Here is a 16868-nt window from a genome sequence, read left to right on the forward strand (position 1 = left end):
AAGGTACCGTCATTTGAGAGGCTGCGAGATTCCTCCAGACTTACACAGTGGAAGCTTCTATTTTCCTGGTTTCCCTGAAGGGTAAAGTGGATTCTTAAAAAACAAGCCCAGCGTGTCCAGTGGATCTTTCCAGATGCTAGCTAAAAGCTAGCAAAGGAAAAAAAAAAAAGCCCTAATGAGACTAAAGGACACTGCAAACACTTTGGAGTTGCCAAGCCTTTTCAATAACATCACTGCAGGAATGTAAACGAAGCCGGTTGCTCTGCGAGGCCAAAGGACAAAGGCAGGAAGGGAATATTTCTCACTCTCCCCGAGACACCAGGCTCTGCCACTTCAGAGTAAACCTAACCCTGGTTTTCCACGTGCCCCAAGAGTGACAGCTGAGGTGAAGTCCATCCTGAGAAGCATAAAGGACTCACTGAGTCGTCTGGCCGGGCTCCCAGCTGCCTTGACTGCCGACGAGCAAGCCCGCTCAAGGCTGGCTGTCCAGTCCATTCCACTGAGAGCCACTGAGGACAGACGCCGAGGCAGCACACCTGGACCTTGGCTGCAGGCTGGCCACCGGGGACTGGAACGCAGAGTGCCCGATTTCCAGTCCACTGATCAACAGAGCTGGGCTGTCGCTGGCACTCTTCCAGCTCTACCTGGCCACAGGCCAGATCTCGGCAAGATGGAGGGTCCAAGACGGATCCTCTCTCCACCCCTCCCTCCCCTCTCCCCTCTATTTATTTAGCCCAAACAGTCAAACTTCCTATTTCATTTGTCTCAGGTCACAAGTGCAAACCCACAAGACAAGCAGCGGTTACACTTACATTGGCGTCCACTACACACAAGTCCGACTTAACAGAAACTTGGCTTCTTCAAGCCCTGGGTTCCCATCTCCAAGCTTCTGTGAGAGCTGGCCACAAAAGCGTTCTAATCACCACCTTTTTCTTCCTCTTTCTAGCAGTTGAATGAGGCGAGGCAAAGTGGACTTCAGTCCTTAGTAAACAAGGTCTCATTATTGTAATTATTTTACAGCCAAACTGACGGAAGCAGGAGAAAGTGACTCACCCCTGGGGACCTGTCAGGTCAAGGCCAATCCTGAAAAATGCACTGCACCTTTTCACCTGATTCCTCAAACGGCTCCGGCGACCACAGGTCTGCTTTCTTCTGAACGCTTTTCGTCTTTGTTGAGAGGTAGAACCGAGTGGGGGCGGCTCTGTGTCTGCATCCAGGGAAGTTCTCTAAATATTTCCATAATTATCTTTGTACTACCACGGATTTTACAAGTTGGACAGAAAAAAACTATTCCAGGCTCTGGCTCGACAATTCAAGCTAAGTGAGTTTTTAAATTTTTTCTTTCTTTAAGCGTCTCGTATCACTGTCCAGCACTGATTTTCCTTCAGTCAATAGTCAAATGTTTTTTTTCAAGCAGTTTTAAGTTCATGAAAACTTTTCATTGAAAAGAGAAACGAATTTGTGGGAAGACATCAGAAACAAAGAACCATATTTCCAGCCCCCTTACTCAATAACCGTGTTTTAAAATAGAACTAGGAATGATGCTCAGTGCCTTGATTTTCCCAAGAGTAACCAAGGATAATTATAGATATTTTGGCAAGGTGCTCAGGAGTCGGTGCCTGTTCTGCCACGCCTGGGGTTGGCCTGTAAAGTGGGCAAATTCCAGTAGAGGTCCCTCCTTTCTGCCCTTGGAAAACTGGTGTCTCAGAGACTCACTTCGTTCACACTGCAGAAGCTCTACCAGTGCCCACAGGGCTGAGGTGTGGGCACTTGCACCAAGGGCAATGTGCATGCCCTGGGCAACATGTGGGCAGCTCTGCTGGTTAGAAATTCCTCCTGGGGCTAGCCTGGTGGCATAGTGGTAAAGTTTGCACGCTCCACTTCAGGAGCCCAGTGTTCGCTGGTTCAGGATCCTGGGCATGGACCTACATACACACTGCTCATCAAGCAATGCTGTGGCCGCATCCCACATACAAAATAGAGGATGACTGGCACAGATGTCACCTCAGGGCCAATATTCCTCACCAAAAAAAGAAAAAAAGATAAGAAAAAAAGAAATTCCTCCTATTCTTGGATGAGAAACTGCCTCTCCCACCTCCCACCCAATACCTTCATTTTACCCCTTGGGTCATTTAAGAATTAGCCTCCATCCTGTAGGAATGTCTACATCCTTGCAGACATCCCTACCCCTCCTTTGAGTGGCAGCTTCTCCTGAGCATGGCTCAGGCCTCAAGGCTGGTGCCCTCTGCCCACCTGGAACAGGACTGAGAAGGGAGACGGGGGGCAGCTACCCCCAAGGGCACTCTCTTTCGGCATTTCAAAAGCATGTGTCTTTTCAAACCTCCTGGTTTGAAAAGCTCCACGTGGTAAGTGGCCACGCACCCCGCACATGCGTGCAGTGACTTCACGCATAGACTGAGGAAGACTCACAGGTCACACTGGCTCTTAACCCAGAGGACGCCGTGGACAAGAAGCCACACACTCCAGGTCTCCTCAGGGACCAACTGTCACCTGTGACCACTGGGCATTAGAGCTTTCTTTTCTAAGGCTCTCTGGCCATAGTGGTAAAAAGGGTTAATACAGGTGGTTAATCTTAATTGGGGGTTATGACCTGGCAGAGCCTGGATTGAGTCTACACTGCAGACACTGTAGATGAAGTAAAACACTTTAAAAATTTTTGAATTAACTGTCTCTGTGACTCTGAGACAAGGATTCATGTCCAAGCGCCTTATGAGAGGTGCCTATTATTAAAGGTGCTTATTATTTATTAGAGGTGGCTTCAGAAAACACTGGTCAGGGAGAGGGGATGTGACACGGGGCAGGAAGGGCGGCAATACAAGGTGAGCTGTGGGTGGCTGGACATCAACCCTTCCGGGGAACTCTGGGAGCCAGCGTAGACCATGACTCAGAGTTGTCTCAACTGAGGCATCCGGGAGCTGGGGTATTTGTCTAGCTCCCCCCAGTCACTGGCTGAGAGCTGCCCCCAGGGGGCCAGTTCACCAGCACTTCCAACATGCCCCTGATGTGGGTACAATGGGCTCTAGCGGCCAAAGAGAGCCCTCAGGCAAAGCTGGCAGTTGGAAATTAGGCCAGCATGTGTGGAAATGCTAAGAGATATGAGAAATGCTAAGGGAATGGGAGGGGCTTGACAGTGTCTGCTTCAAGTGGCAACTTTACAAATTCAGGACATTTTGCATAGAATGTACATGCCTCGCTATCCAGTCATTCTGGGTTATCATTCCAGCATGAGCACTGGCCGACTCTGAGTGTCCTCTTTACATGAGATTTAAGCTCCTCCAGTTCACCAGTGCCCACCGACCTGGTCTCCTCATTCATATGCCCCGCCCGGCCCACCCATATCTTGTAGAGCGCCTGCCCTGCGAGAATGCAACCTGAGTGATTCTGCCCACCCCATCCCCTCAGTTGATTGGACCGGAGATGGACACCTGACCCAGGCGAGCAATTCACTGGCTGTCCTCAGATGAAACAGAATCTTCTGCTGGAGAATTTGAGTTGAGAGTCACATGGTACATGCTTATGCTTGAAAGCTGGATTTGGAGCCATATGCCAGCTCGCTTTATGGGCAGCAGATATCCTGAGTGAACAGATGAGACCATTGCAGCACGGGGGCAGGGGAGGGAAGAATGCACATGTGCAACTGAGAGTCAGGAGTCTTGGCCTCAGGCGGTTCCCACCCAGCTGGGCAGTATCAAGGCTCAGTGTACCTGATCCTGACAACACACGTCCCCTTTTCTTGAGCAGTTTGGGTAGATTTACATTCCTTTTGAGCAACTATACTTTGACCAAAACAGCTTCAGAAAGATGACCATTCGTTCTTTTAGAAGCAGGTAGAACTTTAAGATGTTTATCATCACTTTATCAAATGTTTAATTCAAAGATTTTGGAATAAAGCAAAGCACACACTGATGAAGAAAGAGCCCCATCAAACCGGAACAGACCTTGCAGGTGTCACCTTTGGTGAGGATTTCCTAGATGAAAACAGGAGAGGGAGGCCCTTGGACCATCTGAAGGAAGATGCTTCAATTTGGGGGTGAAGAGGAGAAAAAAGGGGCATGTTTCTAACTCTTCTATCACCATGGCAGATGTGCGTGGAGCCTTTGCCGTGTGTGTTTATCTATTTTTTTAAAATTTAAGTTTCTGACTTGAATGAAACGGAACCGATTCAGCTTTTCTGATCATGAGACAGAGTTACAGACAGTTGCAAAGATGTTTTTACCCTGTCATTTCAATCTGGTCTTTGTGACCTCATGGAAGTTTTAACTCAATCCTTAATAAACACAAATATTTTAATTGGAATTATACCATTATTGATAATTTTCATGGAGAAAATGTTTTCTGGGGCATATCCCATGAAGCCATCTTGATTCCTTGGTCAGTTTCTTTATAAGGCAGTTAAACTATTTAAAACATTTTTCAGTTCTATTTCAATTTTGTACCTTTCTTTTCTTCCAATATAAGAATTTAAAGCTATTGAATATTCTGTGTTTTATCCTAAAAGCTTTGTTGTTTTAGCTTTTATGCATAGATCTACGATCCATCTCAAATTAATTTTTGTGTATGGTGTGAGGTATGGGGTCAAGAGTCTTTATTTTTCCACATGGATATCCATTTAATTTTAATTTTATGGAAAGTAGTTTTTAGAGATGAATTCTGTTCCTTATAAACTTTATATCAGAGATGTGATTGATCAAACAGAATTCTGTGTTCATGAAATTCTACTATTTAAAGTTCCTGCCCTGTCGGGCAGTGGTTGTTGTTTTTATTCCTATGAAGTTCCAATTTTCCTGGGTTAAATTTTGAATATATATTTTGCAAGATTCTTTGATGCTTCTGTCAATTTGTAGTCAATAACAATCTGACTGTGCATAGTTTTAGCTGTTAGGTTTTCTTCTACCTGTGTAATTTTTCTCAGACAAAGGTTTTTTCACTTTCCAAAATTACAAGATATAACTCATCAGTCAAGGTTTGGTCTCTCACAAATCATGCTGAGTGCAGCTTTACCTGTTTCATTATGAGGTGACTGTAATACTGAATATTTTGTTTTTCTTAGATAAACAGTAAGAAAAGTGGAAGCAACCCTCCTCAGGGACTCTAGGAATACTCTACTGCCCAACAGTGGACAGTTAGAATTCTAAACTCAATACTCATGGTTCCTGTAATGGTTTTTTATTTTAGTTTATTTTTTCATTTAACAAATATCTGTAGTGCTCACTGTGTACTGTTCTAATTGATTTATTAACAACAACTCACGTAACCTGAAACAGCCCCATGAGTTAGGTGCTGGTATTATTCCCCCAATTTTACAGGTTAGAAACTCTAGTTTCAAATGGTGACGAGGCATTCTTGCCCAGATCCTATTTTTTAAAAGAATTATTTTACTGAGGCCATACTGCCTTATAACATTGTATAACTTTCAGGTGTACATTATTATATTTCAGCTTCTGCATAGACTGCATCGTGTCCACCACCAATATTCTAGCTTTTATCCGTCACCATTCATATGTGCTAATGGTTTTTGTTTGGTTTACTAACAGCCTGTCATTAATGGAGCAAAGAGTAAAGAACATACACAAGGCCAAATGGGTACATGAAAATGTCCTATTCAAGAGGGTAGATCTCATGTTAAGTGTTCTTACCATGATAAAATAAAATAAAAGGTCCTAGGTGAAATCTTATGACAAACACATCTATGAAGGAAAAAAAAGAGGAACATGATCCCCGTAGAATAAACTAGCCCCCTCAGGGAAAATATTGCCTGGAATTTCATGTACTAACTTGATTCTTTTTTCCTTCATTTTGATCCTCCATATGCTGTGTCTTTCCAAGCTTTCCACTTCACCATTAGGAAATTCACCCTCCCTTTTAATCAGTAATGTGCTGCAGAATGTTTAACAACTGGCTTTCCAAGGAATAAAAGCCCAAGTTTTAGCATTTGCCTATTTTGTGGTGTAAACACTTCCATCATGCGCAATTTCAAGCTACCAAAATGACATCAACAGGCTTGCAAAAGTCATGAAAATGTAAGCATCAGCCCTAGTAAGTACAGAGAACTGACTCCAGTTCACCACTGCGTTTAATCCACCCAGTCGAAACCACAAGGTCTCTGAAGAGGCTGCTTTTATTTGATTCTTCATACATTGAAGCAATAAAAGATAGCAAAAGTAAGAAATTAGATCTCCAGACTGAAACCAGTGCTTTATCCATGAAACCACATTATTTGTCCCAAGTAAGACATGAAATATTTCTGGCTACCATCTTAACCAAGTTAAATGGTACCATGAGGAAAACCTGAAGGAAGCCGTATGTTCAGTCTGTTACTGTAGGCTTAGTACTTCCATTTCTCTAGAGGTTGAAGAGGAAAAATGATCTTCCTCCGGCCAATCAGATCCCGGGGATCCTACCTGCCTCATTCGGAGCAGTGGCTCCACACCCTCCGCAGCGCCTGCACAAATACGCTCAGTAAATGTTTGCTGGGTAAGTAAGCGCAGGAGATTTTACAGAGAAGTCATCTAGGCTGAAAGGGAAGTTTCTAAGGAACGGCTTGCTTAAAGTAGGAGATAACAGAAAGAATCACAGCTTCAAGAAAGACGTTAGCTCACATGCCAGGAACATCCACACCACGCAGCTGACCCACAAAATATACTGGAGAAAACCAGTTTTTATACCACTTTGAAACATAAAGACATTGGTTTGGGGAGTCCACATGTTCCCTCTCTGGTTGGATTTTTCCCAGAGGATCTGTGATCTGGAGGCCTTTCCCGTCATACAAACCCACTTTGTTCTCTACGAGTCCCTAGCAAGTCATGTTTCTCAGCTCCTTCATTTTTACACAAATCAGAATTTTAAAGAGGTCTCCAGGTGTGCATCCAAGTCATTGCATCTTCATTAGAGCCCACAAAACAGAACAAAAAAACCACCAGAACAGACACAAAACCCCCAATAAAATATAACTGGCCAAGGACGTGGACGTCTCTGTATTTGTGCATGTACTTGCATCCATGTGTTGTGGGGATTAGAGCCTTAAAATCTCTGGCCTTGGAGAACGTTTGGGCCTCCTCTGAAGAACGCCCTCTTCTAAGCCCAGAATCCATGTGGGATGGTCAGCGGAAGCACAGCATCCAACAGCAAAATAGCAAAATGCCACACCACCTTCCATACACAGTAAATGCCCTGCCAACACATATTAATACCAGCCAGACCTGCAGCCAGAAGCCAGAAACTGTCTAGGGAGACAGATGCATAAAGAAAGAAACAGTTTCTCTCCAAAACAATATATTCGCTGTCTACAAAAGAGTCATGGAAACCCACATAGATCAGTAAGGCTCTCAGTGGTATCTGCTGCAGTCACAAAAAAGGTGGATTTTGCGTCTGAAATGGGGCCTCAGAAGTTCAGGCATGTTTAAAAACCTCTCTTGGCTGACCAATGGCATTTGTGTCTTGTGCTGGGAGGGACAGCACACGTGACTGAGGTAATTCACAAATCCAGGTGCATATTACTCAGTTTTGCACAGGCTACAAATACCAAATAGCTCCTCCAGGCTCTGCATGCTCTCTTCAAGGCTTACACCCCCATCTTCTCGTGCAGGTATCTGACCCACGCTTACGGCAGGGCAGGCACGACTGGCATGGAGCCCAAGGTGGAATAGAGGCAGTGGGAACATCCCTTTTCCATAGGGAGTATTTAAAAGTGAGTACAAACTCATGTCTAAGGGGGACTGCTTTGGGTCATGATAGCCTTGGGGCCAGACTGCCGGAAAAAGAGGAGCGAAGGACGAGGGCTCCAACAGGCCCGCGGACGGGCAGTCTGATGGATAGCAGGGACAGGCTGGCACTGACCTTGTCTGGGCTCTCATGCCTCTCAAGGGGATGTTGGGTGGCCACTAATATCTTCAGGGCCTGGGGCAAGAGGACAAAGGGAAGCTCCTGTACTTTATGTTTGAATATTTAAAAGTCCTAAGTCAAGACTACAAACTGTTAACTATTCTCCTACCATGACAAATGAACCTTTATAAGCCTTGGAAGGCCCAGTTTCAATTTAAAATTCATAGACTCTTCAGTGTTCTGTGCTGAACGTGGGGATATGGGGCAATCCTGAACCTACTCCATGGCTTGTCACCCTTCTCCTCCCTCTGACAGCTCTGTGGTCACCCCAGCCCTCCTGTCCAAGCACCGTCCATCTCACATTCCCTCCCACCTTCTAGCCTACGGAAGCCACACCCAGAGCAGGGAAGCCCTGTGTGGAGGGCTGTGGGGGAGGGCAGGCGTGGATTCCCGAGTGCTGTGCATCTGGAGTGTAGCGGAGACGGGGAGGGAACGTAGGCTGCAGGTGGCACGACCCTGCAGACCTCTCCTTCCAGGCGGAGGGGTGAGGCTGGAGTGGACAAAGTGCACCGCCCAGGGCAGAGCCCCTCTTGCCCAGGCCTTGCAGCTCTACTGGGTGGGCGGGTTGGATCATCTTAGAGCCCACGGAAGAATCGACACAGCTCCCACTACCGCTTTTGTTCCTCTCCCACCGTCACTCCAGACTGGTTTGCAGAAGCGTAAGGTTCAGTTCTGAGAGGCCCTGGTTACACCCTTGTGGCACCTGGATAAAACAGACGGACTTGGATTCAACAGCCCTAAGGCATCCTAATTTTTCTCTAGCTCTTAATTCCAGTTTAAGAGGTCATGCTCTCTCCTTAAAGCATCCCAGCTATTGTGCTCCTTTGGTTTTTCTAAAACATTATAGCCCTTACGCTATGGACCCCACCTCTTGAACGCCTCCTCCATTCGTATCTACATCCTAAACCATCTTTCTTTCCCCTCCTAGCATCCTCATGTGGGAGGTCAAAACACACCCAATAAGCACTGAAAAATACCTCTGCCCTGTGTCTGAGGTCAAGCCCCCATACGCACACTTGCTTTGGGGCTGGGGTAATTTTACGACCCTCTACGATCAGCTTCTATTGACCTCGAGGTACTGCAGATCAAAGAAAACTGGACAACGTACCTGAGAGTCAGCCCAAAGCCGATTATCCTGGTAAAACAAGGCCTCCTTCTCTTTGGGTGGCTATAACAGGCCTCCAGCAAAGGGGCAGTTAGAGGTCAATGCTTTGGTTTTCCTGAAGACTTTTCCCTCTTGCTCTTCTCCAGAAGGCTGAGAGTGCTTTTGTTAAAGCCAGGAGAGAGAGTTTATGTCTGCCTCACTTCTGGGCCAAACCAACCGCCTCACTGTCCCCTAACCCAGACGGGGGCTCTGGACTAACAGGGCCAACAGCCACTACTCTGGAGACACTGACCCAGTTAGCATACGGTACTTTGATTTACAAAGGGCTTTTACCTTTTTTACCTGGAAAACTCCCATACTGCCTGTGATGGCATCACACACTGTCTGGTGCCTCTATCTACAAACATGAGGCTCCCTACAGCCAGAAGCTTCTATTTTCACAGTCTCTCTCCACAGACCCCGTTCTCAGTTAGGCCTTGAGTGTTTCCTTTTCCTTTCTATTTCCCGTTTTTGATTATTTTCTATCCCTTTATTATTTCATCAAGGTGTACAAAGAGAGCAGACAGCAGTCAAATCATTCAGACTTGTGCATTATTTCTGGATTGCAGCTATTTATTTTGTCTGGTTCCAATTTAAAAAAAAAAAAACCAAACCAAAGCAAAACAAAATGAAGCATTTGTGGAGTCCTCTTCTTCCTTTCCTACCTCCTGTTCTAACTCAGGATATCTGTCTACAAAAAAGGACAAAAAGCAGCACGCATTTTTGGTTTCCTTCTCTAAAATGTAGCTTTGCATGCTGACTTTCCACTTAACATTCCGTTCCTCTGAAGTCCTTGCTCTCCTCTGTTAATGACAACACCAGGCCTGAGCCTCGGCTCCTCCCTCTCTTCAGTCACTCGCATTCTGCAGCGTCTTCATGTCCAATGTCTCTGCCCTCCTTCTCCTGCTCCACATCTACTCAGGACTCGGACCGCGGCAACCTTAATGGTTTCAGCAGCTCCCTGATGTCTGGGTCTGTGTCTGCTCCACTCCGTCCAGCAGGCCCACACCAAAGGAATGAACCCAGCATTCTGCTTCCCTGCTCGTAACCCAGTTTTTAGAATTGAATATCCATATTCCCTGGTTGGGTATTCAGGGCCCCTTTCTTTTTTTTTTTTTAAAGATTGGCACCTGAGCTAACAACTGTTGCCAATCTTTCTTTTCTTTTCTGCTTTTTTCTCCCCCAATACTCCCGATACATAGTTGTATATTTTAGTTGTGGATCCTTCTAGTTGTGGCATGTGGGACACCACCTCAGCATGGCTTGATGAGCAGTGCCATGTCCGCACCCAGGATCCGACCCAGCGAAACCCTGAGCCACTGAAGCAGAGCGTGCAAACTTAACCACTCAGTGACGGGGCCAGCCTACGGCCCCTTTCTGACCAGTTTCCAACCCAATTTTCCAATCTCAGCAGTGATGTGTGTAGATTGGCTCTGCCCGCTCCAGAATAGAGACCCTAGAGGTCCCACAGAAGTGGAGCTAGAGAACATTCCTGACTAGCACCACCCATCCTTGTTGAGTATTTTCACACATGACATTTGCACGCTGTCACTCCCAGCCGCACGGCCAAACCTAGACCAGGGAGTTGAAAGCGGTCTACGTCGGCAGCCCCGGGCAGGCGAGATTCTGAAGCTACATAATGCATGGTGCGCGGCTACCGACAAGCAGCAGTGACTCGCCTCACCTTGATCCAGCTCCCTCATCTCTTGAGGGGTTAGCTGTGAGGTGCGGGTTCTGTGCTATCTCCAGGGGGATCCTGCGAGATCAGGCTCGGGTCACCCCAGCGGGGGCTGGCTGAGTAACATGCCTTCACTGGCTAACTGTTTCCTCACGTCCACACTCTCCCACCAGTGTTCCCTTTACCCCTCCAAGACTATTTGTACTTGAATCCTCACCTGCTTCTGGAGGCACCCAAACCAAGACAATCACAGGCAATCATGGACAGACGGACACACACACCTGATAATGCACTTTAATAGCTGCTTCTCCTTCCCCGTCTTCTGGATTGCAGCTATTTATTTTGTCTGGTTCCAATTTTTTAAAAAAAAAAAAACCATCTGCTGATGTCCCCTGAGATCACACATACCAGGGTACATGACTGGTTCTTGAATCCTTGTCTCAGAGTCTGGGTCACTATGTCTCTTAGGAATCCTGCTAATTACAACTAATGGAAACATTTTTGCCAATATAAAATCCAGAAAAAATATATAAACATATTTTGAATGAAATTTGTCTGTCTCTGTAAATAACCACTATGCTTTGTGAGTGTAACTAACATTATCCAGTTACCAGTGATGAAAAAACTGAAATGAAAGACTTATTTGCAAATTGTTGCAAAGTTGCAAGTAAGTTAAAATGTTACATTCAGTGCAACTAATGATAAAACTATTTTGAACAGAGGATGTAATTTTTATTAATGGAGACTACCGTTTTTTTTGGTCCAGCCCTTGTAAAATAAATTCAAAGACTAAGAAGTGTCACCAAATGATTAGTCTTCTCAGGATACCCACACTTTGGTCCAGCTCTGCTCCCACCTGACCACAATTAAAGCTTTTAAGAAACTCCTCCTATTTTCCTCGTCATAATCGCTTGCTTACTTGTCCATGGTAATCAGCAATTAATCCCAGCAATTAATCCCATGGGTCCTTGAATCAGTGAGGAGCTTTTATGTTGGAAGGAACAGAAAACCCAGTTCAAATTGGCTTAAAAATAAACAGTAATGTCTCCTTACAGAATGCTCATTAATTGCACGAAGAATGATAGTAATCACAATAGGAATGATAGAAAAACCAGACAACACCTTGACCAGGTGATCTAAACTGATATCCCCAGTGACAGTACACAGATTCTTGTTCCTCCAGACGGGATGCCCCAAGAATACATCCTCAATTAGAGTATATTCCAACTGGAGGGGTGGAATCTGAAACTAATTATAAGGAAACATCATACACACTCCAGCTGAGGGATATTCTATAAAAGAACTGGCCTGGATTCTACAAAAATATCAATGTCATGAAAGACAAGGAAAGGCTGAGGAATCATGCCAGATTAAAAGAGATTAAAGAGGCCTGAACCCCTCAAAAAGAAGCAATCCTGGACTGGAGAAGGACATGCTATGAGGACATTATTGGGAAGATTGGTATCTGTGGTTTACGTAAAATACCACACCAGTGAGGAAGCTCCTGCGGGCACGTAAGAGAACGACCTGTTCTTAAAAACCGCACCTGGAAGTAGTAAGTGGTAAAGAGGTGTGACACGGGCAACCTCTCACTCGGTTCAGAACATGACACAGCAAATCAGGCGAAATGGTACAAATTGGTGAATCTGCATAAATGGTAAGTGGGAGTTCTCTGAACTATTCTTCCAAATTTCTAGAAGTTTGAAATTATTTCAAAATATAAATTTAAAAGTCACTAAGGAGTAAAAGTGATTAGGGGAACCCAGTGGGCGTCAAGAGGTGGTCCTCATGAGGCATGGGCCAGTCCAGCGCTCCACGATTTCCACAAGGGCCTATGTCCCTGGCTTTCTTCCATCTCCTGTCCTGCCTTCCTGGGCTCAGTGCAGCCCAACCTCAGTGTGGCCAGTGGTGAAATGGCCTCACCCTCCCACCTCTACATATCTAGATACAAGTGAGCTCCCTCAGACAGGTGAGTCAGGGCCTTCTTTCCCAGAAACCCTCAAGTTTGAGGAACTCTGCTCTAGAAACACAAAACCTAATCAAGATGCCCCGGACACTTAGGATGTGAAGTCCAAACCCTTTGACTAGCATATACTAAGTGGTCTTCCCCAATTTGACTCAGAGGTTTACTTGCATTTCTGACTCCTCCCACGAGCCCACCCTCATCTCCCACACCTTTGTATCCTTGCAACAGTCTATTTAAAATGCCCCTTGCGTCCCTCACGACTCAGCTCAAGGACCACCTCCTGTGTGACTGTCCCCACTCCCCCGTTAGGTCTTCCCTTACCTGGGTGCCCAAGACCCCTCTTACAGCCTCCACGGCATTTTCATTCCAGGTTTCTGTCTGTCGCCCACAGGCTGTGTGCCTCTGCAGGGCAGGTGCCTGCGTGTTGTCCAGCACTATCTATACAGGGTGAAATGTGCCCAGGATATCTATAAGATGCGGATGAGGGCCTAACAGCTGCCCTGCCCACAGCACATGCTCTCTGGCCCAGGAAAAACTTGTGGAATGAATTAATGAGTAACTCTGATAGAACTTAAAACCGTGTTGGACACTAAACAACTCACTAAAATAAAATGTTATTCAATACAATACATCTTAATTAGTTTGGGTACTTTACTCCATGAAGGAAAATTACTCTGTTATTCAAGCCACATGGAATCACTGAGAAACTCATCATTTAGCCATTACGTGGAAAGTGCATATGTTCTAATTTCCTGTTTTTCTGGGAGAGGCCACTGTCCCAGCCTGGGTCAGGCAGTGTGGATTTGTGGCCCGGCGCTTCAGCAGCCCTGGCTCAGAGGAAAGACCGTCATCATTTTATATAGTAAAGTGAGGAAACCTCAGAAAAGCCACACAAATATCACATCACCAAACAGGGGGACAGCCAGTCTCAGCCACCATTCCCAGGCCTACCCTGGGACAGCTCCAGTCGTAGAATCTAGCCCAGCTCTTTGCACACCAGAGTGCCCCACGACAGACATGTGACACTGATGGCTTTTCCAGCCCCTGCCAAGAGCAGGCTGCTGATGCTGCCCTTTCGTGGGCCACAAAAATGCCTCCAAGCTTAGAGAGCAGGCTGGCTTGCCCAGCTGGATGACATTTGCAGAGCTACTTTGGAGCCACCATCCAGAAGGGTCTAAATAACCTCCCTTTGATTCACCTCTAATTTTTAGCCAAATCATGGCTCTCAAAAACCTTCCACTGTAATGGAACCTGAGCACAACACCTTGACCAGCCATCAAGTCACCTGCCACGTGTGCCTCCTGCTATCAGGCATTGGGGAGGACTCAGCGTCACTTCTGTGGCATTCCCACCAGGAGCGCATGACCTGAATCCACCTGTGAGGAGCATCAGACAAACCACACCAAGGGCCAAGCTACAAAACCACTGGCCTGAACTCTTCAAAAATGTCAAGGTCGTGAAAGTCAAAGAAAGGCCGAGGATTCACTTCAGATTGAAGGAATCCAAAGAGAAATGACAATTGAATACAATGGGTGATCCTGGAGTGGATCCTGAATCTAAAAAAGATAATAAAATTGCTATAAATGACATTATTGGAAAAATTGGTGAAACTGGAATATGAACTGTAGATTAAAGTATTGCGTCAATGTTAAATTTCCTGAATTTGAGAACTGTATTGTGGTGACATAAGAATACATCCTTGCTCTTAAGTAAACACTGAAGTTTTAACTGTTCCAGATGTGACGCATGCAACTTACTCTCAGATCATTTAGAAAAAGGAGTGTGTGTGCGTGTGTGTGCGTGTGCGTGTAGGAAACAGAATAAAACAAAGGTGGTAATATGTTAAAAATTTATTAATCTGGATAAATAAGTGGCATACTAGTATCCTTTGTACTATACTTGCAACATTTATTGTTTGAAATTATTTTAAAATTTAAAAGTCATTCCACCACCTCATTACACAAAATAAAACAAGATTCTTAGTGACTGTTTAATGCTTTAGAACTGCGCACCATGCGACATTGGAAAATGTTTCATCAAACAGAGAGGACAGGAGAATGTTTTATTCCATCATGTGTACAAAATAAGTTAGTCCGGAAGTACAATTTGATGTGTTAGTGTTTTTTAAAGGTTTGAACTTTGATATAAAATCCATTTGTAGGGGTGTGTTTTGCTAATTTATAATGCAGTGCTTAAAATATGCAAAAAAGTTTAAAGATTGTATCACACACCTCCACATTCACCACCCCTATGGATTCTTCCCCATGGTTTCCTCTTCTCCATCTGAGAAGTTACAAGAATTCTAAACTTGGTGTTCATCAGTTCCAATATATTTCTTTATATATTTGCTATATAGGTATGCATGTGTACACTTTCACTGTATTTTTAAAAAACACAACTTTTATAAATAAACTTTGCATAACCTCGGAGGGACCCTCAAGGAATATTAGGGTTCCAGGGATCATAGTGTTAGGACCACTGAATGAACTGATCTTTCAGGCTCTTCAGAGATATTTACCCGGTGACCATGATTCTACATCCTTAGAAAATAACCTGAATACCATGACTATGATCCAGATCCATATCCATAAAATATATGTCACAGCACACCACCCAATGATGTGCTGGAACCCGAAAATACTGGCTCACAATAGTGAGTGTATACATCTCTTCCCAACTTGGCCTTCAATGAATGACATTACATTGGTAGCTTGAAATTCACCATGGTTGGAGTATTTACACCATGGAAATAGGCAAACTCTACATATGAGGGTGTTGCAAACATATACAGCAAGCCATTGAAGGCACCTAGCTCTTGTGTGCCTTTGATGTAAGAGACAAATTAAAGTTTGTCAGGTAGCCTTTCAGATACTCAAAAGGGAAAATGAAGAACTAAATCTTGCTAAGATTTCTCGGCCCAGATAGACTGCTATAGAAAATGCTAAGGTGAATCTAGATGATAATTTAAGGAAAATTGTCCAAAATATCCAGATATAATTATCCCAATATAATTTATAAATTATATTTGTCCAGTAGAGAACAACTCTAAAGATTATGGTTTGATTACCCTGCAGGACGGTACCCAGTTTTGTATCTAAGTTGGTGAGCACATTTCAGCAGCCTTACTTTGAAGTGATGATATATGCATCAGTCTCCTGTATCCTGCTTTGAACCAGCTTGGCCATCCTGCTGATGCCTTTTTAATGGGTGAAATAAATCTTTTAAGTCATGCTCATTGTACAGCTGTAGAGGAGCTGTATTTTTAAAACTCTTTAACGATCATACTTCGACAAAGAAAATGTGAGTTGAAACTAAAGAATTTGGTCCTTTTTTCTTTTTGCCAAATTCAGTGCTGTCAGCCAGGAGGAGGAGAAGCTTTGGAGAAGTCAGGAAGGAAAGATTCAAAGGATGCTGTGTTGGATGAACTGGTCATCTTGTTCATCGGAGCCAAGCCTCATGGTTCTCGAAATGTAACCAAGTCTGGTTGTACAAAGAACCAGGAGAATCTTAACCACAAACAGATGGATGTTTTGCCAAAAAGCCTGGTGCCTCGCTGGGCAAACTTAACTAAACAACTTTATGAAAGTTCAACTGTTACCTCCCCACTCCAGAAAAGCGGACACGAACCCTGAAAACTATACAGTGCCACCCAGGATGGCGCAAGGCCAGGGTGACGTCAAGAGTAACTTTTCCTGCCAACTGTAAACCAGTGGGGTTTGTAACTGTTGTGACTCTCTCTCTCCCAGGAACCTTTTAGACATTTTTTTCTAACTCACCCTCCTATTAAATTTCAACACCACAGATATACTGTATATTTGTTTATATGTCATATGTATCTCTGTGCTTTATACATTAAGAGAGTAAGATTTTTTGTCCCCCCCAAAGAACAATTTTTGGCTCCTTGGGACCAATATAGCCCCCGCTGACAATGCATGTTGTAAACTGACCATTATTAACTGGGCTCCCACAGCCTCATGATGCCCACACAGGGCTTCTCACTGCCGCCTGGGGATGAACACAGCATGAAGACTGTGCTCCCGCCTAGGAGCATCTCTGCTTTCTACTGATGAACAACAACTTAACAATGGCAGAAACAACACCAGCAGCTCTGAGCACTTGGTAGATGCTAGGCACTGAGCCAAGCTTTTATGTACTATGTCTTAGTCCATTGAAGCTGC

The 16868-nt window shown here is 44.7% G+C and overlaps 1 protein-coding gene across 9 annotated transcripts in view; it reads right to left on the reverse strand.

The window, feature by feature from the left end:
- The window catches only part of RIN2 (Ras and Rab interactor 2), a 217550-nt gene that overhangs the window by 102149 nt on the left and 98533 nt on the right, over window positions 1–16868 (reverse strand). Inside the window, exon 1 of one of the 9 annotated variants that reach the window (XM_070485513.1) lies at window positions 1054–1097. The exons of 4 other annotated variants lie outside the window; for them this stretch is intronic. Coding sequence is in view for 1 of the 5 variants with exons in the window: in XM_044748548.2 (XP_044604483.2) it covers window positions 8–13 (6 nt within the window). In the remaining 4 variants the exon portion in view is untranslated. Of the gene's footprint in view, window positions 1–7; window positions 342–419; window positions 557–812; window positions 986–1053; window positions 1098–16868 lie in introns of those variants that run through there. 4 more of the 9 variants (XM_044748550.2, XM_070485514.1, XM_044748552.2 and 1 more) reach the window with 4 other exon arrangements.

This window comes from Equus asinus, chromosome 15, assembly GCF_041296235.1.
Source record: "Equus asinus isolate D_3611 breed Donkey chromosome 15, EquAss-T2T_v2, whole genome shotgun sequence".
Classification (NCBI taxonomy): Eukaryota; Metazoa; Chordata; class Mammalia; order Perissodactyla; family Equidae; genus Equus; species Equus asinus.